Raw genomic sequence first — 13121 nt, 5'->3', positions numbered from 1 at the left:
TGAAGTCCAACCATCAATCTAGCACTATAACTTGCCAGTTATGAAACACCCATTCCTCCATCTTAGTGTATTGAAATAAGGAAAATGCCCAATGCCTTCCTATTTTCCTCCTACTGTCATGCAGACTCCTCCATGGGCTTTGTTTATATCATCTGTGTAAAGGTCAAATGCACACAAGTACCCCCAAATACCAAGCAGTGGAAGGATTTAGGAGAATTTATTTCCAAAGGTGAGAACACAACAAATCTGCAACAGGCTTAAGAAAGACACACCCCCCATTCTTCTCAGGGCTTTTATCATCCTTGTCCCCCCTCCTCCCACTCCTGCCCGCTGCAGGGCCTTCAGACACATCTGCAAGAACTTCTCTTATGCCCAGGAGTCAGCTCCTTCGGAATGTAGGAGGACAATACACCTAAAATTGTCTCTGGGAAACATGCCTGCTTCCAGACAGGAAAGCTTCCTTAAGCAAAAAACCATAATCTCCTTGCAGTAACATCTTCTACACTTACATCCGTAATGCTTCACAAGATGCAACCTTACTGAAACGGCCTCTGTTGTTTGAAACCATCCTCAAGTCACCTCAGTGATTTGTTTCCTACTCTCTGAGGCTTCCTCAGTTACTAATTAGATATTAAATCAACGTTAAGAAATGAATTTAAAAAGCACTAGCAGCCCCTAGTGCCTTTTACTGATGTCCCACTGTGCCATTTAGTTAGGCAGCAAGAAACTGTACCATGGCTCTAGATACGGGATTCATTTTTAGAAGGTAATTTAACTAACACCTCTATTGAAAGTTATTTACAACTTTTTAGCAAGAAACAACAAAGCAATTTCTTTTGTATTAACATTTTAATTTTAACAGACAACTTACCAAGTCTGCAGATATTTCACAACATGTATCTTCTGTTGCAAGTTTTGGATTACAATAAACTGCTATGTGGTGAAGTTCAATCTATTAAGAAATACAAAAGAAATTAATATGAGATGTAAAAAATTCTGTGTTACAGCATGCTTTTTCTTATCTTGGCATAATAAACTTTCTCTTTGAAACACTGCATATTTCTGAAAGGCTAGAAAGAGACAAATCCAAAACAATTACACAGCTCCTCATTCAAGGAGCAAATTATGCAGTCTATTACCTTGATGTAAATCACATTTTAGATTTTATTTATTTTCATGTAAGTTGCATTCGTCTGTACGATCTTGCTATGTTACACAGGCATTTTACCCCTCTAGGCATTTTACGCCTCTAGACATCCTCTGTAAACATTCTTTTCAGGAATGTAACTTTCCTCTGCAGGGAACTGGAGTAAAGGTTTGATAAGCTCTCTATTGCACACATCATTTTCTGCTTTGGACAGACCTTTGCCTGGACATTGCCACTAAATCACCCGAAGAGCAAAAGATCACAAATTCTGTACGTAAAGCTTTACTTCAGAGATTTTGGGTGGATTGGTGAGATGAAAAGCATCTAAATTTAACTAGCTAATCTTGTCTTCATATGCCTCTTTCTGCTTTGGTTTTATATCCTCTTCATTTCCCTCTTGCACTTGGTATTGAGAAGAGTGACTGTTGATATAGGATCCACTCTGCTGCCTTCATCAGCTTTAAGCCCGTAATGTTTTCCTGCAAATGTGTAAGTCCCAATAGACAACTTCCACTCAGAATTATCCAGCTTGTCCACGCAATCAAAAAAAAAAAGATCTGCTCTTTCTTCATGCTATTTGGAAATGAGGAGATTGTATACACATTTCAAACAACGTTGAACTCAAGCCTTAGAAAATAAAACTAAACATGAGCTTGGCCCCATGAAATACGAGCTCCAAGTCCAGGCCAAATTGCTTAGAGCCTCACAAGAATGACTCCTCCCGCAATGTCAGCTTGCAGTTACAATGTGCTATTTTCATCTGGAACCCTACAGTGTACATAGTATAGCTGAAGTTTTCAGATGGTCACTATAAACTCCAAGGCAGATGTTTTAAACCTGGTAGCTGGATGTCAGTGTACTTAAAACAAACTGACATTTCCTGAAGATTAGAAATTATTTGCTGCGAGCTCTCTGCATGAGAAAACAGAAGAGAGCATCTCTGGCACAGAACACAGCCCAGAATATTATGGGGTTGCCTTGGGTAATTCTTGCACCTAAGGCTGCAGGAAACACACCTCCAGCCACTTCGTAATCCTTCTCATTTGGATAGGGGAGTGACAACCATGAACAACGTGCCCCTATTTCTACATAGGTGAATTAACCCGAAACACCTTGATACCGAGGTAATCCTTAATTATTTTGTGTCTCCCCTCTGTCAAAGAAACAGCATGACTGATACAAGCTTACAAATTAATCTCACAAAAATGAAAGAAAAAGGTTACCACTGTAAGTTATCTTTAAACATAGTAATAATATGTCTGCGGTACCTAGGGGGCTCATTCTGCAAAGTAAATACAGAAAAACAGACTCCTTAAACCAGGACTGAGTTTTATGTTGTTACTTATGCGACAGGTTTGCCTAAGAACATGCTACAGCACTGAATACTATTTTGAGGAAAAGACTTGAGGACCTCAAATTAAAAATATACATTCAAAAGTAATGACTGGTTTTGAACCTTTTATCTACATGATTCTTTACAACTGTGCTAGTAAAAGCATGGTTAAAACATGATTTCAAGTTATCTCTTTTTTTTTCATACTACTCACATCTACAGGCTTATCATCTGCAGCACGAGAAGCAATCAGTGTCCTTCCCTGCAAGTCAATGGTGAATTTTTCATCAGTCTGCTTTCTCTCAATTAAATTACAATCCAAATAGAGCGAAATGATCCCTGACTGCACACTAATACCAAGCTTATGCCACTGCCGATCAAACAACGGGTAAATTTCTCGACTCTTAAAAGTGTAGTGCAGTATATTTCCCTGAGCAGATTTGGTCATATACTCCACCACCTTTTTTGTACCATCCAGAAGGACAGAGATCTGAAAGTAAAATAAAATAAAAGAAGTGGTCATTAAAAATTTATAAGAAACAAGCACATACATAAACTATATATAATAAAAATACTTCAACTATATAGACTGGGCAAGAATTATGAAGCATTTTTCTATGTAACTTGGTGAGTACTTATCAGCTATAAATCATAACATGCATTTTATCCTACTTTTCAGTCTTAACTGAATAGATTTTGCTAAATTTCTGTCATTCCTAGAAGAAATCATCAATTACTTCAGAGCAATCTGTTCCTTATAAACTGAAGCTAAATCCAGTAGCGAAACATCCACTATTAAATGTGTCATATTATATGGGGGAAAAAAAAGAAATTTATTGAAAAAAAAAATAAAAAATGACTCTAACCTCAGGTGTGTCATACTGATTTAAAACTTGCCATATATACCAACGTTCTTTCTTGGTATTTCGCCGTACACGGAATGCAGCAACTAGAGAGTATTCTTCAGGAAGCCCATTTGGAAATACTTGCCTGCAACAGGAGGGAGGAAAAAGATTTCTTGATATTCTTATACAAACAAGCACTGCTTAAAAGGAATAATAGAAATAATACTTGGTGAAAACAAGAAGCCAAACATTTGCTCACACTCATATAAATTCACGGGCCTCAGCAATCAGAAGTGCTTCTCCTCAAAGTACAATTCAGTCTATTTATAAGAGTAAATGACTGAATATTTTGTTCATTAATTTTTGTTCTAACATCTGTGATTAATATAAATAGGAATCTTAAAAGAACTGCTGCAAAATGAATGCCACACATAAACATATTTTAAAATACTGGCTTTCCCAATTTATTTCTTGGGATATTTGAACAAGTTTTGTAGAGGATTTGTGCAATAATCCCCATCCTTGGAGACTTTCAAAACACAGCTGGACAGGGCTCATAATAACCTGATCTAGCCTTCAAGTTGGTCCTGCTTTGAGCAGGGATTTGATCCAGTGACCTCCATGGGCAATGATTCGGACATCATGAGTATCAGAACAGCTGGACTTTAGCTAGCTCGAAAAAGAATAAGGAATGCATTTTAGACTGAATAACTTGCTGTTGTTTGATTTTGCTATTCCTGTCTTACCTAAGATACATCAACGTCTCTAAAAAAAATTGTCTGACCTATATCACAGAATGCACTGTAACACCACTTCTATAAACTCTTTGAAAAGTTTGTATTTCTCAAAAAATGAAATTAGTGTTTACTTCGACTCTATAGACTTTGGTAACCATTAAACATACACTAATTCTGTACTAAATAAGTTAGGATGGTGCAATCAGCCTTTTTCATTTGAAGCTTCTGCATTTCAAATTATTCCTTTTCTAAGACAGAGGTGAGACAAATGAAAATGACAGATGCGAATTCTACACACTGGAGTAGCTTAAGTGTTCACATTGTCATTTGCTGAAAACTTCAGGATTGCCCAGCTAGCCATACTGCAAAAAGCATTCCCTGGAGCAGAGTTCAAGAAACCTGAGGACCCCATGCAGCAGAAAAATTTCTTCAAATTTGTTTCCAATGGTCACACAAAGTAAATGGCTTAGTTCTAAAAAACTGTAAATGGGCATATAATTACACAGTAATGTGCTATAAAGCTTTATTAAAAACAAAACAAAACAATAACAAAGGCAGGGGGAAAGAAAGAGCACAGCATTACAGCCAACAAGACAATAACCCCACAACCCTCCTGAAAATTGTTGTACTTAACTTAGGATCTTAGGAAAAATGCCTCATGCGCAGAGAAGCCTGCTCTAAATCCTGCTAAAGAGCTTCTTTATGGACTAACACCTATTTAAGTCCCTTACGTGGGAATCACACTTCTTCGGCTTATTTCCCACAGCTGATTCCTTTTTTATCCCAGGATCAAATTGGCTGCTCTCCCACATTGTTAGTAGACCCACATGATGTTGTACAGCTACAGATGTTTGAACGTCAAAAGGTAAGGCAAAAGTGAATAGGCTTGGCAAGACTTAGATCTTTATTTTGTACTATGTATTTTAAATATAGCATAAAGAATATGTTCTATGATTTATAAAAAAATACCTTCAGTAATACATGAATGTGTATCTGCAGAACAATAAACTATCTGGATGTGGGATCAGCCCTATGATTTATTGCACCCCAGGCAAGCTAAGGTGATGGTATCTCAGGTTTACAGCTGTAAACTAGACAGGACATCTGACAGCAGGAGCATCTGATTAGCTTTCAAAAAAATCAGTTAACTTTCCCAGCTAAGTTCCATATTGGGAGACACAGGGGAGTTCACATTAATAGGCAAAGGACAGACAATTGTGGAAGAGAAGTGATAAGAAGTCTTCAAATGAAAGGAGGGGAAACCATGATTAGTATGATAAATCTAGAAAACAAATGGAAGTAGTTTTTGGACGTAGTAGCACTCTTTTCTACACACACACACACGCAACCCCACCCCCACCACTTCATTGCTTTTTACTGTAAGCCTTTCTAACACTTTCAGAGCCATCTAGATGTATGACTATTAAGTCTTCTGAATGTGTTTGTTTCAGAATTTTTTCAAATAAGTTTGATTGTGTGAGTACACATGGTATAAAATCACTTTTCTTAACTGTTTATCAAATCATTCAGGAAATAAATGTTAAGACATGGGCCAGCATTATGAAAAAGGGGAGGAGTTCACCCTAACTTCTCTTAGCTTTGAACTGACAAAGAAAACCATATTAGGAGTAATGAGAAAAGCACACGAGATCAAATTAATTCCTAATGGCATTACACTGATTTCAGTGAAGTCAACAAAGGAGGGAAAATTTCAGTAGAATTGGACCAAGGATAAATTCAGTTAGATTCACAAGGTAACTTAGGTAGGAAAGTATCTCTGAAGGCCAATGGATCTAAACTCCTGCTCAAAGCAGGGCCAACCTGAAAATTATATCCAACTACTGTACGTCCTGTCCAGCTGAGTTTTGGAAGTCTCAAGAATGGAGAGTATTCCACAACGCCTTGGAAAACCTTTACCAGTGTCTGGCCAACAAGCAGCACAAATTTGATATACAAGTGCTGTATATCAGAAACATAATAGAAACATTATCTTTATTTTGAGAAGAGTTATCATTGTTACCTATATGAACATTCCTTGGTGACCAAAAAGTCATTAAAAGATGCTTTAAAGTATACACTTAACTTTCAACCCTTCCAGGCAGATGGTGAGCATGAAAAGGAACAAAATGATGGGATAAAATATTCAGAAAACTAGCACACTATCTACTACCATACGCAATTTCCCCTATGCTCCTGCTCCCTGAATGGCTTAAAGTGAGTGTAATAGAATAAAAAAGCATGCATCAAGCATTGAAGTGATTTGGGTACAGATGATTAGTAAGATACTTTAGCGATATTTAAGTATTACTGCCATGGTATCTTCTACTCTGTAAAGCTAATTTAAAAGTTCCTCAAAGATAGGCAAAGTATGTCCATGTTTTAAACAATAAGTATACAATGACATCTGATGGGAAAAAGAAATGAACGGGAAAAGAAATATGAACATAAAACCTCATATTGCAACATGAGAAAAGTCAAGCCAAAAGTTTATGGAATACTGAATTTGAAATTCAGTATTCAATTGCCACCGGCTGCCGCATGAGAGGAGCCCCAAAGAGAAGATACAAGGACTCTCTGAAACAACATCTCAGCCTTGGCCATATTGATCACCATAACTGGTCTACTCTGGCCTCCAATCGGGAGGTCTGGAGACACACCATCTATAACGCTGCTGATGCTTTTGAGAAAGAACGCAGGATCACCCTTGAGGAGAAAAGACAACACAGAAAGAATCATGCCTTACAGAATTTACCACCTAAGGAGTCTTTCTGCTGTGCCTTTTGCAATCGGACATGCTTGTCTCATATTGGCCTTTTTAGCCACCAGCACACTTGTGACAAACGTGGGTAGAGACCTTTCCTGAATCTTCTTTTGTGAAGCCTAGCCATGATGACTGAATTTGAAATTCAGAAGACCTTTGAATGTTTAGTATACTGTTTCACCTGATCACATCTACCAACATTTAAAACTTCAGAAAGCTAATGAGATGTTATGTACAGGATGAAAACAATAAATAAACAGCAGTAAGTGTTAATGAAAAATACAAAAGCAAGTTGGTCCACACGTCTACAGCTGAACAAATACTCCATCGATAAGTATTTACCCTTTCCACGTGGCACAGGGAAAGAACAACAGGAAAAGGAGAGAGAAAAAGGGTGAAGGAAACCTATACCAAGCTCATTTTGAAGTCTACAGATGTACACACAGCACAAACAGAACACGAACTTCAGGTAGCACATCATGGTGTCTACACCAAAAGAAGTAAGAGAGATGACAGGTCTTAAGCAAGTTCTAATGTTACAGAAATGTGGGTAGCAACTAGTAAGTGTGCAAATTAATCCATAAAGACAAGAAGAAAGAATTTACAAATTAACACAGAAAAGCAGATGCCCAGGATATCCTGGGCATCTGATCCCTCCACTAGATGCCTTTTCGGACTTTTTTGGACAACAGTATCTGAACCAAATTACATAATCAGACTGGGGAGCAAAAACACAGCTCTGAGATTTTTGTGAAAAGGAAATACCCTTTTCAGTGGTACAATAGTCAAGTTCTCTCATTCTTGTTAAATTTCCTTAGATTAGGACAATCCAAATCAGACAGCCTTCCAGATGACTGCTCAAACAAACCTTTAAGGTTATTAAAAATATTCTCTCTTCCTCTTCTGCACTCAAAACGCTCATGACTACTTGTGGTTTGTGTCGGCTTCAATGCTGTCCAAGCTTACTATGTGTGATTTAAGCACAGTCTATGGCTTAGGCACCTCCAGGGACATGGACAACGTTCAGGCACCTCTACACACATCTTGAAGTCACAATGAAACCTGAGTGGGAGTTACATGCCTGTCTGCTTAAGCCATGGTGCTTCTAGGTTTCCGCAGAATTTATGTCCAGATGCCGGAGGAAATTAGTTGCCCAAAATTATTCATTTTAGGTGCCACTAGGGGATAGATGGTGCTTGAGAGTGGGCAATTTGAATAATTCTCAGACTGAGGAGTCCAAAGTCTGACTAAATTATACTTTAGGTAGAATTTAAACAGTTTGATTTTTTCCCTCTGTCCATATTGTTACTAGTATATATAAAAAAATTAAAGTTGATGAATGGAGCACTGTGTTCTCAAAGCAAAGCACACCCTTGGTGGAAACTGCTGAAAACAATAGCAGGAATTAAAGCACATAAACTGAATACAGAAGTTTGAATTTACACCACCCTGGCCAGCTGGGTTAAGGTGTACTGTAAATTACGGAGGCCGCAGCTGGCAAATTGAGGACACTACTGATAACCAGCAGTAAGATTCCTAGCAATACAAGGTTTTAGATTTTACAAAGATATGTTAGAAGTCCATACATTCAGGTATTTCTTAATGTTTCACTGGTTGAAACATGAGGCAGATGGAGCCAGAATGGTAATAAATACACACTGATGTTCCCGCAACAACTGTGTGTCACTCTATCAAAGCATATGTATACACAGAATTGCAAAGTCTTTTCTTGCGTTCTCCTCCTTTTTACTGGATTAAATGTAGCCATAATTTTTCCTAAAAACAGGTGTACAGTACGAGGTTACTAGAAGAGCAGTGACAGGAATTTTGCATGAACTTTACCATTATATTTGTGCACACTTTCCACTGTTTATAATGATCAAGTATAGAATAATTTTTGGCAAAATATTTAATTATTCATTTGTTTCCTCAAAAGTTCGGAAAATTTCTGAAATGCAGATACCAGATGGAACTGCTAGTGCTACCATACTAAAAGAAGTAATTATGAATGAATTAACTATGTATTCACTGTGCTATAAACAGTTTTAGTTCTATCTTTGTAAAGCAGCATTGAGTTACCCATATCAAATTTAGTAAGGCAATCCTTTATTTACCTTTTGTTTTTATTTTTAAAAAAAGCACTAATGGGAAAGCAGCATCTATTTTTAAATCTTATGAACTCTAATTGTTCCATATCGAATGAGAATACACTACAGTATATGATAAACTTCCGTATTTACAAGTATCAATGAAGCCTCCAACTTGCTGTATGTCTTCCAAGAAGAGAAAGATGAGCCAACTTACATTTCCTGAGAGTGAAATGAGAGATGTTTAGAGTTTATGACAAGATACATCTTTTCCAGCTGACATATACCATTACCTGGTATATGTCACTTGTAACATGACAATGCTACAATCATTTGGTGACCAGAGCTCAAGGAGTTAGTTTAAACAACTTTCCTATGTTGGGTAATAATTTCTTTAGTACTACGTTGATAGAGGCATTGACATGCTAACCTTTTTGTGCTTGCAAAGGGATTTAAACTCAGATCTATCACGAATAAAAAAGTAAAGCTCAGGTGACCAAATAAAAAAATCTCCACATTATTCTCAATATTTCTACATTAAATTACTAGAATTTTGATTCTCGGTTTTTACCTAACTTGACTGGTACAACAGGAGAAGAGGATATAACTAACTAGAACAATTTACCAATCTGTGGGCAGAAAGGTTTTTTTAAATTCTTTTCAAATAAAAGTTAAGAGCAGCTGTCTGTTCTGTCAGGATAAGAAATAATTTCCTTCCCATCCATCTTCCTCAAATCACGTTAAGATGCATTATACAGTTTCATGTTACATTAGGCCTCAAGTTGTTTTCATACGACACATTATATGATGCAACTCAAGGGAAACTATTCAGACAGCTTAAGAGTTATTAATTACTTAGGGAGAGCTCAACCCACTCATGAAATGTACTGCTGAAAGCAAAGCTGCAGATTATTTTAACATTGAGAAGAGGGATTTACTTAATATTTCATACACTTCGGCATGCCTCTGCTTTCATTTACTGAACAAGTATAGATTAGCTGAAGCTCACAATATACAGGTTGTTCATGAATTTTTGGGGGGTGAAAGTCAATGTTATTGCTATCAAAATTTTAAAGGGCATTTGTAAAAAGACTGGTTTGAAAGAGGAGCAGAAATACCAAAACTGTTATGCCGTGCAGAGTACCTTTACCCCAAGGTTTCCAGCAGTATTCTGTTTCCTTATTTAAAGCTATTAATAGTGAATTCCTGGCCCTAATGAAGTCAAAGGTCAGCCTTTCATTGCTGTTAAAGATGTCAGACTAACAAAACTGTCTGCTTTTCAAGTTTAGCCAATTTCCATGCATTTTAACTTTTCTGGGGGAAAAAAAATCAGTTAATCAACATTAAGAATTTTGGAGTCTTATCTGGTGGAAGGCAGCTTTCAGTGCTTTTAATAAAGATACACACTTGCCTTGCTCAGTTTGGATATTTGTTTTATGAACCAAACAGGTCTCAGAACAATCAGTGAACTTTACTACCTGGAAAATAAAAACAGCCCCAGCAAAGACCAAATGCTCCCAAAACCACAAATGTGTGATTTCAGCACACAGTCGCTCACCCTTCATCTCTCTCTTTTAATAATGAATGTATTTTAAAACATAAAATATGTCAAAATGGGTTCAGAAATTAGCAAGTGTACCACATTAGAAAGTACTGTATTCGAACAGCATGTTTCCCCTTCCAAAACATCCTAGTATGAATGTTGCACAGTAAATTAATCATCTTTCCACACAGAGGCACATGGGGTGGCAAAGAATGACAGCCACACCACCAGAGAACGTTTTGAAGGAAGACTAGTCAGGGACGAGGAGGGTCAGAGACTTACTACTTCAGCAAGCTAAAACTTTACTCAAAGTAATCTCATAGTCCAAATGATCTTTTTCCATACCTGCACTGGTATAGATTTATGAAAACATAATGAAACAGAGGGTATACAAACAACAGATACAGTAGAGTAAGCTGCCTTCTTATGTACAAAGCTAGTAAAGGAAATGTATAAGGTACTAGAAAGATTTGGGTGGTCTCTGCAGTGTACAGGCACTGAGATGTTCCTTCAGACGCTTTTGAGCTCAACATCTAATGCCTGGTTACCTGTCATTCAGAAAGACTGAAGTCAGTCTGAGTGATTCACTCAGGCCTTACGCTGAACACAAGTCTTGCAATAAGGCTGTTTCTTTTCCTCAGGAGGTGACCAGGGAACAAACAAGTTGAGAGACAGGGAATACATAAGAAAAAGGTGGAACTCTAGTTCTTTCACAAAGGAGAAAAACATTTCCTCTTCATCTGCTTTCTCCAAATCATGCAATTGCACAACACTTTAGGGTGTCCCTCTGCCTCATGCTGCTCAAACCAGATTGGTTTTCCATGTGTTGGTATTACTTACTGACTGAGAACCATGCAAAGATTTTCTAATGCTACTGGAACAAAGTGACCAAAACCAGCTTCTGTTGCCCCAGTCTGCTTCTTCTAATGTATATTTTCAGTAACTGTGGCAGTCAGGTAATACCTCTGTAGCAGACACTGATGGATCAGTAATTGATACCTTCAATTCCATCTGCCCCTCCTCACATGGACATACGATAAGAAATCACTTTCAGTCTACTGTTTTTAGAGTTCTGTAAATACAGGGATGTTTCTCATAAAACATGCTCTTTAACTGAGCATTTCTCCACATTCCATGGATGCTAAATCTGCTCATGCATCAAAATTTAAAAATGCCAGTTAGCAGTATCTCCTTCCAGTACCAGCATCCATCTACACTGAAAATATAAAAATAACTCAAAAGAAAACCATCTCTCTTGAACTCCAGCATCTCCTGCTGGGAATCATGCCCTTCCTAGATATATACCTCATTCTACTTTCCGTTCTGTACTGACATGTAGAACTTCAGACGAATGGGCACATCCCCCATTCCCATTTTTCTAACAGGTTTCTACTTCCGTGATTCACTGTAGGGACTGAAACTGGCCTGCACACATGTCTTATTGCCCAGCATGAACATCCTAGGCTTACTCAGAACCACACTAGTAAATTGATTGCCTCTATAAAGAAACTTACTCAGAGTCTGTCACATTCCTCACAAGCAATCCACCAAAAAAACCCAAAAAACAAAACAAAACTTTGGTGGGTTTGCGATTCTTTCCTAAGACACAGTTTTTGTTCAAAATTTAAAACTAAGATGTGCCTAAAAGAATGGCAGAGATTTAAGTTTTCTTCAGCTCATTCAAGAATTGTTTTAAGCTTTTTGGTCTTGAGAGATTATGTAAAAATGCCCCTTTGCTGTCCTAAACATCGTAAAATCCAATTGTGGTACTTTTTCATAAATTGCAACCATCAAGAGGATGTGAACTTAAGTACTTTTAAAGGAACTTTAGGTGTTTCTTTCAACATCTACCCATGCTTTTATTTAGATATTTTATGAGCTGTTTTGTAACTCATGTGGTCCTTCTAGCTATCTCCCAGAAATCGAACAAAGACAACAGGTCTAGTTAGTATAGTCTGTTATTTGACAGACTCTGAAGTCAAGGAGATATTAAGTTCTTATGCTAAACATGATTATCTACAGTGGAATGAAATTATTAGGCTGATCGAGAAACCTTCTGAAGATGTTAATGAAAAAAATAATCAGCATAACCTCTGACAGCCAACTGGCACTGAAAATTGCTCTGTACACATTTTTACATGCTTCCTACCCTGAAGCAAGACTTATGGTACAGTATTAATTATTTGTATATCTCAGTGGTTTCTGTTGTCTGGAAAAGCAAAGAAAATGCCATGATCATTCAGTCAGAAGACAGACAGAAAATGCACTTCATGCTTTGGAAAGGAGGGAGGCCATCAGGAATTACTTGGCCTATATATCCATATAATCTTCTGTAGAGGAGGAAGAAATCTAAGCATCCATTTCTGCTCTGACATTTGCACAGGTACCTAGAGATGCCAGTTGATTCCAGAAACAGAACAGTCTTTTTAGTTTGGTACACAGGAGGGCTAGTCAGCTCCAGCAGAGCTGCATGCTGAGAGACTCGCACCCTCCTACTTCTCATGCTGGTGTTTTGAGAGCTACCTCGTGTATTTCTGCATGACATCATGCTACCCAACCTAAAAACCTTGTTTCCATAGAACACTCAATTTCTTCCTGTTTAGTCTCCCCTCATCCCCATTCCAAACTTTTGGTAGCTTTTTACACTGAATCAATGGAACAAGTACTA

At 37.5% G+C, this 13121-nt stretch overlaps 1 protein-coding gene across 4 annotated transcripts in view; it reads right to left on the bottom strand.

Annotated features, from left to right (window-relative positions):
- The window catches only part of COL19A1 (collagen type XIX alpha 1 chain), a 190921-nt gene that overhangs the window by 154672 nt on the left and 23128 nt on the right, over positions 1-13121 (bottom strand). For all 4 annotated transcript variants that reach the window (XM_017826692.1, XM_017826710.1, XM_017826717.1 and 1 more), the window contains exons 5-7: positions 3347-3470; positions 2695-2970; positions 872-952 (exon numbers count right to left, since the gene is read on the bottom strand). In XM_017826692.1, coding sequence (XP_017682181.1) covers positions 872-952; positions 2695-2970; positions 3347-3470 — 481 coding nt within the window. The remainder of the gene's footprint in view (positions 1-871; positions 953-2694; positions 2971-3346; positions 3471-13121) is intronic.

The sequence above is a fragment of the Lepidothrix coronata genome, unplaced genomic scaffold, assembly GCF_001604755.1.
Source record: "Lepidothrix coronata isolate B3197 unplaced genomic scaffold, Lepidothrix_coronata-1.0 Scaffold4, whole genome shotgun sequence".
Taxonomy (NCBI): Eukaryota; Metazoa; Chordata; class Aves; order Passeriformes; family Pipridae; genus Lepidothrix; species Lepidothrix coronata.
This window is presented reverse-complemented; position numbering and strand designations above follow the sequence as displayed.